The sequence below is a fragment of the Equus asinus genome, chromosome 10 (genome assembly GCF_041296235.1).
Source record: "Equus asinus isolate D_3611 breed Donkey chromosome 10, EquAss-T2T_v2, whole genome shotgun sequence".
In the NCBI taxonomy this organism is placed as follows: Eukaryota; Metazoa; Chordata; class Mammalia; order Perissodactyla; family Equidae; genus Equus; species Equus asinus.
The window spans coordinates 47,180,375-47,199,779 of record NC_091799.1 but is presented as its reverse complement, the minus strand read 5'-3'; the positions used below and the strand labels follow the sequence as shown (position 1 = coordinate 47,199,779).

The 19,405-nt window shown below is 52.1% G+C and overlaps 1 protein-coding gene across 4 annotated transcripts in view; it reads right to left on the bottom strand.

Moving 5' to 3' along the window:
- PAX5 (paired box 5) overlaps positions 1 to 19,405 on the bottom strand; it is a 185,400-nt gene that overhangs the window by 77,944 nt on the left and 88,051 nt on the right. For 2 of the 4 annotated variants that reach the window (XM_070519173.1, XM_070519174.1), the window contains exons 7-8: positions 14,246 to 14,302; positions 8,297 to 8,426 (exon numbers count right to left, since the gene is read on the bottom strand). In XM_070519173.1, the coding sequence (XP_070375274.1) occupies positions 8,297 to 8,426; positions 14,246 to 14,302 (187 nt within the window). The remainder of the gene's footprint in view (positions 1 to 8,296; positions 8,427 to 14,245; positions 14,303 to 19,405) is intronic. The other 2 variants (XM_014861144.3, XM_014861145.3) reach the window with 1 other exon arrangement.

Genomic DNA, 19,405 nt, shown 5'->3' with positions numbered 1-19,405 from the left:
TGAGTGCGGCTCATCTAGAGGGACAGCCACTTCTCAGCTCCACTGAGTGTGGCCACACAGGAACATGGACCGAAGGTGGACAGTCTGCCAATTTTTCAAGGGAAGTTAGACATTTTAGTCTTTATGTTAAATCTCTTGATTCTTAAGGCACTTTAAAATTTTTTTTTCTGCTTTATCTCCCCAAACCCCCCTGTAGATAGTTGTGTATCTTAGTTGCAGGTCCTTCTAGTTGTGGGATCTGGGATGCCGCCTCAACATGGCCTGACGAGTGATGCCATGTCCGCGCCCAGGATCCGAATCCTGGGCCCCTGCAGTGGAACGCGAGAACCCAACTACTCAGCCACAGAGCCAGCCCTAAATTTAACTTTTTGATGGTGGTATATTGACAAGCCTCAAAAAATTAAATGCAAATGATATTCAGTAAAAAGTCCTTTTCCTACACCCAGTTCATGGCCTCGGCCTAGAGCTAGTTATTAAGTTCCCGAGTCTCGTTCCAGAGTTTCTTTATGCACGTGTGCACAGATACAAATATGCATTCCCATTGTCCCTCCCTCCTTTACACAAAAGCTAGCAGTCTGTACACACTATCTGGGCATTTTTCATGAATCGTGTATCTCCAAGATCCGTGGGTATCTGGACAGGAAGAGCCGCCCACTCCTTCCTACAGCTGCAAGAACTCCGCTGCACGGATGAGCTATTCTTACTTAACCAGCCCCCACTGAGGAGCATTTGGATTGTTCTCCTCTGATCTTTAAAATATTAGGTCTGCTTTTTTTTTAAGTTCAAAAAGCACTATTGCAGATCAAGCAACCTTTGGGCTGGACTGTGAGGACGCACTGCCAGCCGCGGGATGTGCTGGGCAGTGCCTGGCTCTGAGTCCACAGCGTGGATGCCGGCCTGGCCTCTGCAGACACCCAGCGCTGGCTTCCCAGTGGGAAAGGAAATCGCTTCAGTGGAGAACAGCTTCAGGCAAGTCCTGTTTGAAGATTCTTTGCCTCTCAAGTAGTGAAATCCCCATCACCAGGGGTGACTAAACGCTGATATAGAATAGATCGTAAGTCCAGGGGAAGGATCGAGCTACCCAACCTTGAAGTTTCCACCGACTTTGAGAGTCCCCAAGGCCTGATTAGGGCTGGGCCTACCTGGCAGCAAAGAGCACTGAGAAATGGGCGCGCCCTCACTCACTTGTTTATACATTTGAAAGGCATTTTCTGAGGCTGTATCTTCTGTTGGGAATGACTTTTCCCCAAATCTCCCCAAGGCTTCTCATGGTTGGGACCTCAGATGAAATGCCACCTTTTTAGAGACGCTCTGCCTCGTCCCCGCCCGACTCGCCACCGCCCCTGGACCCCGGCTCTACTCTCTCTTCAGCTTGTCTTCTCCAGAGCACGTGCCATTCTGAAATCACATTGTGCATTTTTTCTGTATTTGCTGTGAATTGTCTGGGTCTCCCCAGCAGGTGAGCCGGGTGAGAGCAGAGACTGTCTGCCAGGACTGTCGTACTCCCAGCCAGGCACAGAGCGACAGTCCAGTAAACAGTAGCTCTTGATATTTTCCTCCCTTTCCAACCTTGAGTCCCCAGCGTCTTCCACGGGCTTCCTGGGGAAGCTGCACGGTGCAGAGCTCGGTCACCGGCTACCATGCTGTTCTGTAGCTTTCATTGCCATTTCCCGGCACCTTTTGGCAGCCTGGATACATACGGCATCTCTCGTATTTTTGCTTTTATTATTCATTATGATTTCACTCTGAGGGACAAGGCATTTAGTTGGGTCTGATTGAGCCTCAAAAAGGCTCATAAAAAATAGATCAAAGGAGATGCTCCCCAGAAGATGGACTAACAGTGGTTCGGACGGCCGGGCACCTCGCCAGACTTTCTGGTCCCAGAGCCCAGAAGCGCACTCACAGCTACCGTGGTTGAGCACTCACCACGTGCCGAGCTCCGTGCTAAGACCCTGCACGGACCAGGCCTGGCATCCCACAGGAAGTCTGAGGAAGTTCTTTCACGGGCCCCATTGTACTGATGGGGAACTTGGGCACAGAGGCTACTAAGTTGTCCAAGGCCACCCAGCCAGAACAGGGCGAGTTGGCCTTCAAGCCCAGGCAGTCTGACTTTCCTGCTGGCATTCTCAATTACAAGCCAGAAGAAATGCCTTCTGGAAATTAAAACTGGGATTTTTTAGTCCATCCCACCATATAATGACAGCAGGCATGGAGGTCAGGGCTCTGGGTGAGCCCAGTTCCAGGTTTAACTGTGGATGTGGACTTGCGCAGGTCACCTCCCTTCTGGGCTGGGTCTGTGAGGTGAGCAGGTGGACTCCACGACCCTCCCACCCTGCCCGTCTGTAGTCGGGATGTCTGCCCTGAAGGAGGCTGAGAGGTACCAACACTGGACCTCAGACCGTCCAGATCTCCTTTCTCACAATGACCCCCACACACTCAGACACCCCCTTGGTGGCTCTCAAACCCTCTCCCGTCACTGTCTCATTATATCCTCACAGCAGTCAAAAGAGGCCGGCGGGGCACCAATTGCCATCCCCATTTCGTAGATAGGAAAACGGAGGTTCGGAGAGGACAGTCTCCTTGCTAAAGGACAGGGCAGTTAGGTGGTGAAGTCTAGACATAAACCCATTCCTCTCACCCCTGGTCTAGAACCCTCTCCTCCTGCCCTCACCTGCTGCTCAGATGAAGAAGGTGGCAGAGAGTGGACTTTCTCGGGCTGCCAACTTTGGGGGCCTGAGGCGCCAAACATCGAACGTGGGGGATACAGCACATCAGAGCTGGTGGTCTCAGGGACTTGGCAACCATTCTGCCTGTCTTTGTGGGTGCTCGTCCGCCGCCCCTGTATGGTCTCTGTTACTTACAGGGGGCAGTGTCCAGGGGAGCCTCAGATCCCAGGACCTGGGTCACCCATCAGGCCAGTGTTTCTCAATCTCATTTGACAAGAAGAAGCCTCCTGTAGGCTCCTCCCTCCAATCCAACCTGCTGATGCAGAGACGGTCCTCAGCGGAAGGGGCCAGCAAGGACACAGGCTGGCCCCCCTCCGTTGTCCTCCCAGGCAAAGGTCGGGTGGGCAGAGCTGAGGGTAGGACAGCTGGGCCCTTCACCACTAGGGGGCGTGTAGAGATGGGGAGCCTGGCACCCCACCCGCTGTCCGCCCTGGCAGGTAGACACAGTGGTTGCCCCATCGACAGGCCTATGGCCCAAGGACACACCTGCAGATAATTAGTCCCAATCAGGACAGGCCCAAACTGCTGACAATGCAGGAACCGGCTGGCCATGTCACCGGTTTGCAAAGGGCGAGCAGTTTCTGAACCGTGGCCCTGGCTGGCAGAGTGGGAGTTGAACTTAATGTGTAATGTGGCATAGAAACGATGGAGAGAAATCCACTTGTCCTCTAGTGAGATCGTCCCTGGCAGCCCGGAGTGTGAGGGCCGGGATGGAGCAGTACAGAGCCCACTGTCCCTCCCCAGACCCTGGGCTGGGCTCACCCGCCTGAGCAGCTACCATTCTGGGCTGTGTGGAGAGGAGAGACGGAGCGGCAGGGCTGGAAGACTCAAGCTCGCCCTCGAAGAGTTCAGAACTGTGTCAGCGTGTGCAGAAACACAGGCGGAATTAAGTTAATGCCTGGAGGGGCATGGAGGCCCACCTTAACACTCCTGGGGGGCGTTCCTCCAAGGTGTTCCAGCAGTTCTCAATGGGGTCGGCAACTGCCCCCTGGAGGGTATTTTGAAAATCTATGGGGACTTTTAAATGTTTGAAGGGCATTATTGGCTTGCAGTGGAACAGCCCCACACAATGAAGAATTTTCCTTCATCCTACATATTGTCATGTGCTGCCAAACATTCCTGTAAGCGGCAGATCTGTTGATAATTATTTGAATCTAGAACTGAACGTCATTTATATAAAAATGTGAACTTGCAATTTCCATGGTCTTAATATGCACTGAATTTTCCAGGAATGCGGCTACCGTGTAAAGCTCCTACTGTGTTTCCTGGAACTTGGCCAAGCGCTCCTTGGCGCAGTCTGCAGCCATCTGAGCCCACGTCCACCCCCGCAGGGCTCTGCTCAGGCTGCTGCCCTCATGGTGGTTCTGCACCGGAGCCAGCCTGGACCGCTTCATTGTGTCTTGAGGTATAGATACCAGAGTGATTACTTATCAAAGTACGTAGTATTTACTTACAAACAATTTCACTTTCAGTTCTCCTTTATCTCATAGTGAGGGCATTATGCTGATTTTATTTGAAATTAAATGTGAAGATGGCTATATTTTTTATGAACTTAATTTCAGGAGATTAAAGGGCACTGTAAACATTTGCTATCCCCAGGGGACGCTGGGTGGGAGTGGGCAGAGACCTCTGGTTCTTGCACAGCCCACGCCCCAGAAAGCAGGAAAAGGACTTCTCACCTGCCTGTGTCCGTGTCTCTGTGTCTGTGTCCTTTATATTTTTTCACACTAATGGGATCATACTTACCATATTATTCTACAAACTGTTAATTTCCTTAAAAGTATATCTTGAACGTTTATTCCTGTCAGCACAGAGCTCTACTTAATTCTTTTTAATGGTTGCATAGCATTTTATTGTGTGAAAGAGCCATCATTTATTTAACCGGCTCCTATGGATAAACACTGCGTTGTTTCCACTTGTTTGCCATTCTAAATAATTCTGTAATTATCGTACAGATACAGGCAGCACGCTGCATCTGTGTGAATAGATCTGTGAGACAAAGTCGTAAAGGCAAGTAAAAGCTCTGGGTTAGCGAGTAGGTATGTACATTTAAAATTTTGATAGATATTGACATATTTCCCTCCAAAAAAGATTGCAGTGATTTATACACCTATAACAGTGCATGAAAATATCTGTTTCTCACACCCTCTCCAACACTGGACCTCAAGAAACAGTTCAATCTTTGGTAAGCTAACGGATTTTGTGCGTGCGTGTCTCATGATTGTTTTAATTTGCAGCTTTAAAATTATGAGTCAAGTGCAGATCTTTTCATACGCTGTTGGACATCCGCATTTTTTCCAGTGGATTACCTATCCATATCCTCTGTCTGTTTTTCCTACTGATTTTTTTCTTTTTCTAAAAGCTCTTTATATATTAAGGAAATTGACTTTTTGTCATCTGTGTTCCTTTTTTTTTTTTTCTAATTTTGTTCCTTGTCTTTTGGATATTTCTGCATATATACAAAAGATTTACATTTTTAACAGTCATTTATATTATTTTTCTTTGTCTTTTGCGTTTGGAACAGATTTTAAAAGGTCTTCCCCACTCTGAGATTATAAAAAATTCCCTCATTTTTTTTTCTAGTTTTATGATTTTATTTTTCACATTTGAAGTTTTGATCAACATGAAGTTTATTTTTATATAAAGAGTGAGATGTACATCCAGCCAACCCAGTCGTCTCAACACCATTAACTGAATGGTTTCTCTTTTCTCTGCCGCTCTGAAATGCTGCATTTATAAACACCCAATGTTTCTGGAGCTATCTATTTCTGGACTGTCTATGCTGTTCCATTTGACTGTTTACTTCAGCGTCAGTAGCAAACAGTTTTAATTGTTGTGGCTCTATCATAATGTTTTTAATGTGCTGTGTTTTACTCATTTCTCTATTTCAGAATTTTTCTAGCTATCCTTGAGTGTTTATGTATCCAGCATTTAGTGTCATTTTCACAAGTTCCAAAAAAAACTTCTGTTGGTGTTTTGATTGGATTTGCTTTGAATTAATAGATTACTTAGGGGGAATTGACATCTTCATGATACCGAGTCTTCCTTCCAAGAACAAGCTGTATCCCTCCATTTATTCTTTTATGTCCCTTAGCAGAGTTTTAAAGTTAAGTTTATTCCTCGGCATTCTCTTTCTCTCTCTTTTTTTCGGTGGTATTGTTAATGTTTTCTGCTATTATGTTTTCTAGCTAGCTATTGTTTACTTACAAGAAAGCTCGTGATTATATTTATAATACTGTAATGTTATATTATGTAAGTATTATATAAATCACATAAATATTATATATTTATAATAGAATACTGCTAACATTTCAAAATTAAGCATAATTCTGGCCAGCTGACGGCCAGTTTACCCCCCAGCAGACCAGAGTCCCAGAGGTGCGACCGTGGCCGCAGCGCTGCCTGGCTTCTCTCCACCTGCATCGGCGGTGCATGGATGGCAGAATTCAATGTCTCCTCGTGACCTGCCTAAACCCCAGCTTCCAGCGAACACCGATCCCGAGAGCAGACCCCCCTGCAGAGCAGTCGCCTTGGGATCTCATCTGCTCCTTAAAGGGCTCTGAGAAGCCAGGACCATTTCACAGATGGAGACACCGAGGCTCAGAGACACCTGCCAAGTCAGACAGCAAGGAAGTGACAGCACTGGGACTAGTCCCCAGGTGACCCGTGTGGCAGAGTGGCCGACTACACAGGCCCTGGCATTCAGCGGTAACTCCACTGCTCACCAGCTGTGACCTCAGGCAAGCTACTTAACTGCTCCAAGCCTCAGTTGCTTTGTTTGCGAAATGGACGTGATAGAATAGCACCCACCTCCCAGAGTCCCTCTGGAACCGAGTGCCTGGTGCTCAATAACTACCCAGAGAGAGACAGTTACTGTCACTATCAACTAGTCCAGGCTTCTTCCCACCCCTACAGTTATTTGTAGTTCGTTGAAAGGAATAAGGTCTGGGATCTAGGGACTGAGGGCCGGCTCCGATTCTTCCCTTAGCCCTGATCTAGGGCTAGTCCCTGCTCCCGCCTGAGACTTGGTTTCTGCATCTATAACATGGGGTGCTGTGAGACGTCTGTCACGGACCCTAATGACGCCAGGGAAGAGGACCTCCTGGAACTTGTGTGATGTCAGCAAAGGCACCCTCTGCCTGAGGCTCCCTGCCTCCCGTCCCTGCCCCACTGCTGACACCTCCCCACCTGCAGGCTCAGCGGCCCCCCAGGCCCTTCCCCCATGTCAGGTAGACAGGGGACCAAGTCACTCTTGCCGTTTGACTGACCCCCATGTGGTGCCCAGATCTGCAAAGAGGCCCCAGCTGCTTCTGCCTGACCCCATGAGCCCCAGTGCCCAGCTATCAGCCCAGGTCTCAGAGCGGGCCATCCCTGCCTTGTCCTCTGTGAGGCTGGGGCTGAGAGGACGTCTCATTCAGCCCCTCCCCTAAAGCTCTAACCCGAGTCCAGTCCCCAGCTTCTGGATGCAACCACAGCCTACCTGCATGTCTGAGATCCCCTTGTCTCCGTCCCTACTTACTGTGTGCTGCCTCCCAGCCTCCAAGGACACCCTGCTGCCTCAGGCTGCACCCCAAGGCTCTAGCCAAGGGCCGCTCCTCAGCGCTCCGCTGTCTATCTGTACCGTGTCCAAGACTACCTCCTGCCTGCCAGGTTGGACAACCTCCCCGTCTGTCCCTCTCATCCCAGTGCTGCTGGAGCAGGGAGGGGTGCCGGCCTGTCCCAGCCCTCCCAGCCCAGTGGTAACCAGCCACCGTGAGAGGGCTCCGGGAGGAATGATCATGGCGACGTGAGCTGAGTGCCTGCCATGTGCAGATGACAGCCTGGGCCCCTTACAGGTCTTGGCGCATCCATCCTCACAGCCTCACTGTGGGGCAGGTTCTAGCTCTATCCCCATTTTCCTGATTAAAAAACCACAGCCCAGAATTCTTATATAATTCACCCAAGACTACTCAGTTAGTCAATGGCAGGGTCAAACCCGGCAGTGTGCCTCCAAGGCCCAAACCCTTCATCTCTACACTGACAGCTCAGAGGGCTGGCCCTGGGCCTTCCTGAAAGGCAGCGGCTTCACAGACACCAAGCACTTTCCAGCCTAAACCTCCGCCCCTCTTGACTCAGCCTCTGCCCGGAAATCTGAAACGCCGGCAACTATCGGCCAGGACTCCCCTCCTCGTCGTCCTCGAGGCTGGCGCCAACCAGGGCTGCCTTTCTCCTGAGAAGGATAAACCCCAGACTTCTGAACACCCAGCACCACTCACGGGGGCTGCAAAATCCCCCGGCCCCCTGCCATGAGGCCTCCCTGCCCCCCTCCCGGCCCGCAGCCCATTTGGCATTTTCTCTCCTCGGGCTTTATCAGAGCAACAAACAGCCATGTCTCATCACAGCCACAATTCCTGGCCCCAGCAGTCTCCTGCCGGACTTGCTCCAGGACCTCACCACCTCACTAAACAAAAATGGCCAGTCAAGTCCAAAAGCACCGAGAAGTTCTTCCCACCATGCATGCATTCTCCCTCTCTCTCTCCTCTCTCTCTCCCCACCTCCACCACCCATCCCCACGCCCCAGGTGCCCTCACCTGTCACAATGGGGTAGGACTGCGGCCCTGGCACGCTGCTCCCGATGTCAGCTGGGGTGGGGCTGGTCAGGTTGGCCTTCATGTCGTCCAGCCCTCCAGCCAGCGAGGCCATGGCTGAATACTCAGTGGTCTGAAAGAGGAAACAAAACAGAGACATCTCAGCATCAAGACTCCAAAGCACCCCAGCCAAATGCCACTGCCGCATCCTGGGCTCAGCCCCTAGCCAGGCTAGCCCATGCCAGCACCAAGGCCCACAGGGGGCTCATAAACCCCTGGGGTTGAGAGGGCAGATTCAGCTTGACAGAGCAAGACAGGTGCCCAGAATCGACAATTCTCGCCAGCTGAAGAGGTGGGCAGGATTCAGCACTGCTTCAAGAGGATTCAAACCTTTCTCTCTTTGCGGCCTGCAGGTTCTCCTTGCCAGCCCCAGCCAGGGAGGGACAACCATCCTCCTCAATGCAGGGAGGGAGACATCAGGAACCAAAAGCAAGGCAGAAATAAGTCTTGGTGCCAAGAGCATGGAAGGATAGGTTTCTGATTTCTGTGTTCTTAAACCACAGATGGAGAATCACAGAAACAAGGGTTAAAGGGAACCTGGGACATCTCCAGCCCAAACCTTTATTTCACAGGTGAGCAAACTGAGGCCCAAGGGAAGGCTGTGCCCATGGCCCACAGGGCAGAGTCTCAGTCCAGGGGATGGTTCACCACGAACTCTCACCCAAAATCCAACACATACACCAAACCAAACGAGCCAGTTTGGCAAGTGTTTTTGAATTCTAGAAGCATGTAAACTCTTGCATGCTTAAGACTGCAGGGTACATACATCTGATTTACCAAGTCCACGCCACCCATGTGCATTTGGCCCGTGAGTCATGCTCCTTTCTTTAACCTATTTCATGAAATCAGAGCTTGCCATGAGTCACTTCCTTGGCATCCAAGCCACTGTCAGAATGGTCTCCAGAAAAGGCTGGAAGATGCACACCTGGATCTTCCCACTCAAAGACGACTAAATCATAAGCATGAGTGACAGGTATCTTCCTCCTACCCAACCTCCTTGCCTATTTTCAGGTAAAGAAAATATTTACAAACACCCAAGCCAAAGAATTTGGTTGTGCACGCCAAGCGCTGGTCTGGGGAGTCCCCTGCAGGACCCTGGCTCTGCCAATGGAAGACATGTCACTCTCTGTGCAGGCTTATGTCCTTGGCAGGCAGGAACAGAAGACTGAAAGGAGTTGCACGCCCCTGGGTAGGATGACGAGGACCACAGGGAGGGAAAGCGGAGGAGCCACTGGGCAGGTGGCAGGCGGAAGGGACCCCAGTTCAGGCACATCCCTGGTGCTTTTCTCTGCAAATGAATTAGAAAGAACTTCCTGGGCAGCTCTAATGCCAGCCAGAGCGGCCAGCAGCAGGGAGTCAGGAGGCAGTGCGGGCCCAGGCCCCCGAGACGGGTCCTCACCGAGCACAGCGCGTGGGCAGCTCCTGGGGTTCTCCAGACGTCCCCAGCAGAGGCCGATCCTGAAACACGCGGAGAAGAGCACAGGCTGGAGGCCAGCCCAAGTGCTTCTAAGGGAGAAGGACAAGAAGGGGACTCCTCCCCCAACAGCAGGAGTCACTAGAATGCTGCAGTAATTAAGACAGTGTGGGATTGGCCCCAGGACAGATAAATAGACCAATGAAACAGACTCAAGTCCAGAAACTGGTCTGTGCATATACGGAAGCTTGATATACGAGCAAGACGACATACAACTCAGCAGGAGGACGGACTCTAATGAACAGAGCAGGTAACTGCTTATACATTCCGAAACAAGGGGGAAAGAAATTGGATCTTTACTCTACACCAGACACAAAAATCAATTCCCGGTGGATTAGAGACCGAAATGTGAAAGGCAAAGGCATCTAATGTGGTCGGCTCTAGGTCCAGCCAAAAATCCTCAGGAACAAGTCTGCTCTTCATGGAAAAGGAAACCAGAGGCGCTGGGATGCTCACACAAGGTTCTCAGGCACCGCGAGGACAGTAGTGTGTCCCGGTCATCCTGTCACCCTGCTCCAATGCCTTCTTCTCCAGGAAGTCCTCCCTGACTACCATTCCCCAGGAGGCAGGAATCCTGCCTTTGCTTGTAGTGCCAGAGCAGTAAGAACCATAACCTTCACGACCACGTGAAAAGCTCACATTATCCATCACTTACTCTGTGCCAGGAGCCGTACCTGTATCATCCCACTGAATCCTCACAATCACCCCATGAAGCAGGTTCTACGTGATCCCCACTTTCCAGATGAAGCCTCTGAGATTTCTATTATAGAGGGGAAGTGGCTTGTCTAAGGTCACACAGCTTCTAGGTGCCAGAGCCAGGATTCAAACCTCCATCCGACTCCCAAGTCTTGACAGTTGCCTGGTGATTTTCATACCACAGTGTGTCTTGACCCTTTAAGAGGTATGAAGTCAATTCGCTAGTACCAATATTTTACAAAGTGAAACTGGAATGGACTGGGACAGAAAATATTCAAGGACCTCATACATGGAAAGAGTAAGTCCTGTTTTGTGACTCTCTGAGTCACATGTAAGTGGATATGTGTGCACTAGGTGGAGATGAAAACATGTTTCTTGCTACAGGTCGTGACCAGCAAAGTCTTTACTCCATGCAGCAGGGAGCTTTGGGAAGAGGTCACTGTCTAGACGTCATCCTCTGTAGAAAGAGTCTTGGTCACAGCATTAGCCTCCTAATTTGCCAAGAATGAATCTGGGAGTAACGCTCATGGGAAGCAGCTCCTTCAGTGCATTGCCGTTGCAAAGACGGGAGGGGAGGAGGCCTCTGGTAAGGGTCTCTTCCTGAACAGCATCTCCTGGAGTTTCTGGGGCGCTGGGGGAACGGTGCCTACTCCTCTCTGTATCCCCGAGTGCCCCGGGGAGGCCTGAGCACAGCGGATGGTCAGTGCTTACCGAGCCTCTCTTGTGTGCAGGACAGCACGTGAAGATCAGGCATGCTCTTTGACCTTTATCCACAAACCCCAACGGAAGAGTCACATGGCCCAGAAGCTCCATCTGGAGGGACAGGAGCACAGAGCCGGGGCCGGCAATGGTCGGGAAGGTTTCTTGGGGCAGGCTGTATTTAACCCGGGCCTGAGCAATCCCTGACCCCAAGGCTGAGCAGAGCTGAAGGAAGGCTACGAGGGAAGAGGCCGGAGTGATCCGGAAACAGGGCACCTGCCAACAGCTGCAGGAGGTGAAAGCAGCAGAGGCAAGGAGGGAAGGGCAGACAAGCTGAGAGTCGACTGTGCACGGCTCGCACGGTGAGCACATGGACAAACAAATGGATGCGTCACCCTCATCCCTGGAGGCCAGGCAGCATCTCAGCCGAGAGTGGGTGTCCCTGCGCCTCCCTACCCCACTGCTGACTGCCCTCTTCCCAGACACCAGGCTGGGCAGCGCGGTCTGCAAGGGAAAGCCTCTATTCCCCCCAAGAAAGCCGCGGCCCCCTGGGCTCGAGAAGATTGCCAGAGAGTGGTCACAAGGACACCTGCCTCTCACCTTCTCTAACGTCCACAGGGAAAGGCTTTTCTGCGATTCCATTTTTGTTCTAGTCAATAAATTCAGTATCAAAGTTTGTCCAGTCACGTCAACAGTTGGGTTTGGTCATCTTTTCAAGACACAAAGTTTTCACCTTGTGTTACCCATGCAGTGGGAGGCCCACAAATCCAGTTACCCACCACCACCGGCTACCAGGACGTACAGTGAACTTCCCTAAAGAGTGGGGGCTCGGGGACAGCGGGATTCGGAAGCCAGCCCTCACTGCCCTTTGCTGGCCGTGCCTCACACGGTCCACCTCCAGGGGCTGGCCCCGTGCCCAGGGCCCCTTCCGTGGCAGGATGCCGCAGCTCTTTCTCTCCTCCGTGAGCCTGCGGATGCCGCCGTTTCGTCTGGGTGTGTAATTACTCCCTGAGTCCACATCACTGTCTGTCCTCTGAGCTGCCTGTGACTTTTAAAGACAGCTGCTTTCTCCCCAATCCCCTGGGCTCCCTGGAACCTCCTACACTGGCTGCTCCTCAGCCACTCCAGGCACTGTCTTCCCTCTGCCTGAAGGCCCATCTCAGTCAGCTACTTAGAGAACTCCTACATTGTCCACAAGACCCAGCCCAAATGTCACCTCCTTGGTGAAGCCACCCCTGGGCCCCACACTCCTACGAAAAATCATGACTCCCTTGTTGGTGCTTCCATACATGGGGGCATTCTGCACAGACCTCCATTATCATACTTCCGACCACGTATTACGGCTGTTTGTCTTTCTCCCTCTAGGCTGCCTTGAGAGTCTGGAACATGGAACATCCCAGAGCCCCTGAAGTGCTGGTTGAAGGAGTGAACATATGGTCCAGCAGCACCACTCAGCCACAGCCATCAAAACCAGCTGGGGAGTGTTTGCACAAGAGCTCCGAGCATACCCTAACCCCCGCCCCTGCCCTTCATCAGGTCAGGTGACCAGAAAACAGAGTCCTTGTCTCCCACTAGTCAAAGCCCCTGGGCAGTGCCCTCACTGGTCTGTGATGGAATATCAGGCGCTCAACATTGGTTAGAGGCAATTAAAATACAGCTGTACAAAGAACTTTTTTTTAACTTCTGGAGACATGCCTATTAGAATAGTCCTTTCAATCCCTCCTAAAATTCATTACCAGGAAAAAGTTTTTTCCCCTGACGAATGGTTAATTGCCTCTGATTGAACAACAGGAACATTGGAAACCACTACACATCCCTCTTTGCCTTCGCTGCCAGGAAGCTCAGTCAAATTCAGTACTCAATTGCCACAACCACATCCTTGCTGGCACCTGGTGCAATGATCTTCCACTTTCCTCTACAAAATTTCTGGACCTTTCTACAGCCTTAAATGAACTAACTTAGATACATGTAATTGTTTATTTTGCAGGGCATCTCAAGTCCTTTCTGAAAGTGGAGTCTGGGAGAGGTAGAGAGAATGACAGAAAAAGAAAGATAGGAAGGAAGGTCAGGAGAAAGAAAGAGAAGAGAAGACAGAGGCATTATTGGTGCCTCCTTTCCTGGTAACAGCGGCAATCTATTTCCATTTCTCATAGTTACTGGGGAAGCCAAGGGCTAGACAGCAGGGTGCAGAGACCCTGGGTATGCACACAGTCCAACACGAGTACGTGTGCTGGTGCACCTCTGCACTTGGGAGCACAGCCCCCGCCCCCTCAGCCACTGACAGTCACAGGCAATAGCCGTCTTCCACATCCCTACCCTCTGAGCTCTTGGAGTTCTTCTTAGGATGTCATGGGCTTCTGCTCCCTTCCCACCAGGCCCGCCTGCTGCTGTCCTTGACTATGACCCAAGAAGAGAAATGAACTGAGCGTCAGTTCACAGACTGGCCACCCTAATGCAACCAACTGGGATGAAACTTCCCTGCCTACTGCCACAGGTTCCTGCCAGGCCTCAAGGTCAAGACCACCAGGTGTGCACACCCTCCTCACAGACACCGTGCTCCAGATGATGGGAAGTCCCACACTCTCAAACGTCTGAGCTAGAAGGACACTCAGGGTCATCCTTCCCGACGTGGAAAGACGGAGGTGCAGGGAGGGGAATGGTCCTCCTTAGCTCTTTTCTGTCTGCATCATTAGAGCCTTTGACCCCAGGATAGAAAGAGCAGTGAACCGGGAGCAATAACACGGCTTCTTGCCCCAGCTCTGCCTCTTTCTCAGCTGTGTGACCTCAGGAGAGCCAGGCCAGCGCTCTGAGCCTCATTTTCCTTATTATAAAATGAGGTGTAAGTCTGACCGCTTGCTGCCTGCCTGCCTGCCGGGGTGACTGCAAGGGTCCAAGGCTAGGACAGGGAGAGCCCTTGGGAAGCTAAGCAACACAAAGGGTTAAGGAGGCCTCGGAGGGACCCAGGGAGGCACAGGACCCAGGAAAGTGCGTGCTGGGGGTCATTTGGGTCCCTAGGAAATTACCTGGAAAAGGACTGCCTGGGGCTGCACCGAGTACGGTCTCATCAGCACGGGGCTCCACTGCCATAGCATGGAGGAGAAAAGAAACAGACCGTGAGAAGGGGGCGGCGGGAAGGGGACAGTGCAGGGGACGAGGCTGCAGGCTGCTACCTCAGATGGCTGCCTCGGGTCACGAGGCCTCCCCAGCACCTGCTGAGCTGAGCTTCTCCAGGCTCTGCCCGGCCTTAGGTGGCCCTCAGAAGCTGGGCCAGAGCCAGGCCAACCACTCCCATCCTGAGGGAAGAGACACCTGCCCCTCTGCACACCCACCCAGAGGAGGCCACAAGCTGGAGTAGGGGAGGCGTGTGCCAGGGCCTGGCCTGAGGACCTGAGAGTGAGGAGGCAGAGGGGCCGGTGCCTGAGCCGGCCAGACTGGGACAGGGCCTGTGGGCAGGTCTGTCCCTTCGCTGGCCTCTGCTTCCCCATCTGTCTGAGGACTTGCATTTGATCTCTAAGTCCCCTGCCACCGCTGACATTGTTTGCTCTCTAATGACCACACGACAGAGTATGGATTCCCTCTTCAACAGATGAATCTGAAAGCAGGAAAGGACAGATGGACAGGGACCCTACAGGTTAGAGGAGACTCAGAGACGCATCAACCCATCGCAGTGCGGACCCTGATTCCAACAAACACACTAAAAAGTACAACTGAAAACAAATATGATGACATGTAGTGACACAACTGGAAATGCCAACACCGATGAGTATTTGATGGCGTTACAGGATTTGCTAACTTTCAGGTGTGATAATGGTATCATGGTGATGCTTTTTAAAGCCTCGTCTTTTAAAGAGTCATTCTAAAATCTTTCCAGATGAAGTGATGTGATGTCTGGAGTCTGCTTCAAACGAAAGGGCAGTGAAGAAATGCGGGCTGTCTGTGCAATGGAACGCTAGTCAACCTTAAAAAGGAACCAGGTGTGATCGTGTCACGACGTGGGTGAACCCCAAGAGCATGCTAATGAAAGAAGCCAGACACCAGCGGAAAGTCCAGAACTGGCAAATCCACCGCCACAGGAGGCAGAGCAGGGGCTGGAGCTGGGGTCGGGGAGGCAGCGACTGCAAACCCACAGGAGGCATCTTTTTGGAGGGATGGACTGTTCCCAACCTGGACTGTGGAGTTGCTGGCACGACTCTATAAATTACTGAAGATCATTGACTCTCACTTCAAACGAGGGAATTTCATGGTATAAAAATTGTACTTCAATAAAGCTGCTAAAAAGTAAAGCAGAATGTGGGGGAAGCAGGGCCATCAATGAAACGAGACTAGGCGTGAGTCGATGATGGTTGAATCTGAGTAGAGGTTTAGACTACTCCGTCTACTTTGGAAATGCTCCATAATTAAAGTCAAAAACCCCAAACAGCTCATATGTAACCCATGGCACCACTTGCCAGCACCCATGAGCCACCCAGTGAATACCGTGGAGTCATGAGAGGACCCAGGAGGCTGAGGACAGCCAGGAAGTTACTCTCTTGAAGCCTGTTTTCCCTCCATCGCAGGGACCTCTACAGTCCCAAACAAGAAGCATAAGGCCTCCCGTCTGCCTAGCACTTTCCAGTCTGCGAAGCCCTTGCAGGTCCATTATGTCCTCGGGAATGCTGGGGTGTGGGCAGACATGGAGACGGAGCTCAGAGTGGGGAACCCAGGAGCGCCAGCTCCAAGCTCAGTGCCACCCGTTACCCCAGAAGCAGAGTTAGAATTGGAGAAGATGTCACTACCAGCCCTGAGGGTGAAGCTCGGACACTTAGGGAGGGACGTGGGACGTCCTCCTCCGTGAAGCACCCTGACCACAGACCAATCTATACGCCAGGTACGGAGAGAGGTCTGAATCTGCAAGCAAGGAGGAGGGTTCCATACTTCTGCACCCTGGGCCCACAGACACTGCACCTGCAGAGCATGCGTGAGGAACAGTCCCGTCTTATTACAGAGATTCGAGTGATTGGAGGCAGCCTGGAGGCCTGGCTCTGCCATGGACCCCATGGGACCTGGGCCCGACCCACCCCTCGAGGCCTCTGTGACACCATCTGTCAAACCAAGGAGGTGGACCAGAACCAGCAGGGCCCTTCTGGCTCTGAGGCCTCCCCTGGGTCTGCTCCCCACCCAGGCAGGGTGCTCGCCCAGTGGACAGGTTTCTCCCCAACGTGGCTAGGCTGGCTTAGGCCACGTTCTGTGGGGGTGAAGGTGCCGCCCATTCGACCCAGGCCCCTGACTCTAGAGGCCTGCAGCGTCGGGGAGGAAGCGGCTGAGGAGGCCCAGCAGCCCTGGGGCCAGGAGGACAGCGTTCGAGTCTGGCAAGGCCAGGTCTATGCCGTGTGGAACTAGGCCAGGCAGCTCACGTTCGAGGCTGCCTTTCTCATTTGCAATGTGGGGTCAAGGTCTTGAGAAGGCACAAAGAGGGTGATATGAAGGTCAAGGCCTTGAGGGCAGGCCTTTTTCTTCTCCTCTTTTGAGTCCTCAGGGCCAGACATGTAAATAAACACTTTAGAAAGGCTGGAAAGGGCAATAGCAGGGATCTGTGTGGTGGTGGAACTGTCTTGTATCTTGAGTCAAACAAGGCCAATAGCCCAGTGGGATACTGCACTATAGTCTGATGTTATCATTGGGGGAAACTGGATAAGGGTCTATGGGATCCCTCTGTATTATTTCATACAACTGCATGTGAATCTACAATGATCTCAAAATAAAAATTTCAATTAAAAAGAATGAAAAACAAAAAACAAGGTTTTAGCATTCCTTTCCAACTAAACCTAATCAAGATTCATTAAACTTGGGGAAAAAAATGTTTGCTGAATGGAGAGACTATGAATGATACTTGCAAAAGTACTCCATAATCTAAAAAGTGCTACTGTTAGTATTTACTAGGGGGAAATACTGCCAAGGATTCTGAATGACCTCCCTCCTCCAGGAAGCTTTCCCTGATTTCCCCTCCTCTGTGTTCCTAGAACATCTAAGCGAGCATATCTCTACCACTGCACTTATCACTCTGCATTGTACATTTAATTGTTTAGGGCCCTCATCCACCAACTAGAATGTGAACTTCATGAGGATGGGGCTGCATCTCCTTCATCTTTGTGACAGCAGCTCCTGGCCCAGTGCCCAGCTCTGTCCAGATATGACATAAACGCCTGTGGAACCAAATGAACTGGGACAGGTAGTATGGCCTGGCTCTGCCAACAAGTCCAGAGGTGCTGCCTAGGGTCACTGAGACAACAGTGATCTCGAGGTGCTTTTATTCATCAGAAAGTCCCACTGGCCTGAAGGAGACCTGCTCTTTATTCATCTGGCTCTCCAGAACCGCGCCCGGGCCGGGTCAGAACGGTTTGCAGTGGAATTGCCGGGCTTCCAAGAAGAGATTTGCAAAGTTTAACTGACTCATCTCTCCCCACCTGTTCCCAGCCTGCCAGGCGCCCCTCCAGCTCAGCCCCAGCCCCTCCCAGGTGGTGTGGAGAAGCAGGGGAAGCCCCCGCGGGGAGACTGAAATCAGATATTGTGGTTTCTGGCTGGGAGAAACCTTTCCGGCAATGACTAATCAGGAGGCCCTGGTTTTTCCCCCATTACCACTTAAAAAATCTTAGTGAGCCCCAAATCCCAGCACCCAAAGGAGCTCAGGGCTTATGGAGGCTGATTTTTCTCTGATGCCTGAAACCCACCAGTGACGGGGAGCTCACTACTTCATGAGGCAGCCAGTCCATGGCCACACAGCTCTGGCTGTGAGAAAGTGCTAATTCTGCCCTCCTAGGCCCCCGAAGCTGGTCTGGAGTGTGCCCTCTGGGGCTCCATTCCCAACAAACATCCTCTCAGGCCACAGGCACCAGCACCAACCCCCTGGGATCCAAGGCAGGGCTCCAGGTCCTCCACTGCTCGCTCTGGACATGGTCTCTCTGGTGGGGAATGAGAAGCTCGCTGCTGCTCTTCTCGTGGCCTTGCCCCCTGGCTGGCTCATCTGCTCTCAGTCAAGGCAGAGCTCACCACAAGTTCATAAGACATGGAAAGTGACCTTGTGTGTGATTTTTTAAAAAGCGTTCATTTCTCTCCTCCCTAACCAGCGTGCTATTTGCAAGCCAGAGTGCTCTGTGCTTATAACCAATCCCTGGGCCCCCACTGCCTCGGGGCAATGTTGACCTGAATCGCTCGGGGCCCCAATCCAGATCCCAGCCTACTTCCCATCCTCGACTTGGATCTACCCTCCTTCCAGAACACTGCCCTCTCCTCCAACCACACCACACACACACTAGCCCCTGAGCAGCCAGGCCACTCCACTCACACCTTTGCTCACACTGTTCTCCCATCCTCGCCCCTGGCGAAATTCTTGTCCTCTAAGGTCCAGTTCAGCTGTCCTCTCCTCCTGGTGCTTTCCCGAAGGCTCTGTGGCCGAAATCACCTCCTTCTCGGAATTCCTGTGGCATTTTCCAAGCACCACATTTAGGACATTTGTCCCACATTATTTTCTTCCGGTCATTTGGCACTGCGTCTCTCTGCCTTGGAGATGGGGAGGCTCCCATGGGCAGCCTCCTGCTTCCCCCGAGAGGCCTGGACAAGATCCATCCTGAGTGAAGCTGGACGAGGGCGACAGGGAAGAAGCAAAGGAACTGGGGCCCCTGAACCTCAAGAAATCTCCAAGAAGAGCAGGAAGAGAACGCTGCCCTGGGCTCCAAGCATCCCATTCTTATCTTCTCAAACAGAAGAGAAGAAATGACAGGTTCGGACCACAAAGCTCCACTTCTGGAGGACGAGAGCTAGGACTCAGCAGTCAAGGCCTCCTGAATTAAGAAGATGTGGGGCTGGGGGGCGGGGGCTCCCTGTCCGGGGAACCCCAGGGTCTGCTTCAGCTCCGCCTGCCTGTGTGACGAGCGGCTCCAGATCCTGATATGGAGAAGAGGAGGGAGGCTTCCAGAGACTAAGATTCATCTCACAGCAGCCAGATTCCACGGGCTTCTTCCTGGCGGTCCACGGTGGGTCCCGGCTGTTCCATCCTGCTACAGGGCTAGGAAGGGAGGAGGGCAGGGGGGCCCATTCCCCCAAAGGAACGCAGGCCTCTTGGCTACCAAGGGGCCGGAATGGGGGCGTGCAAAGGGGAGCCCCATCCTAAAGTACCTGGTGTGGGAGTGGAGGGGGCTTCCCAAGAC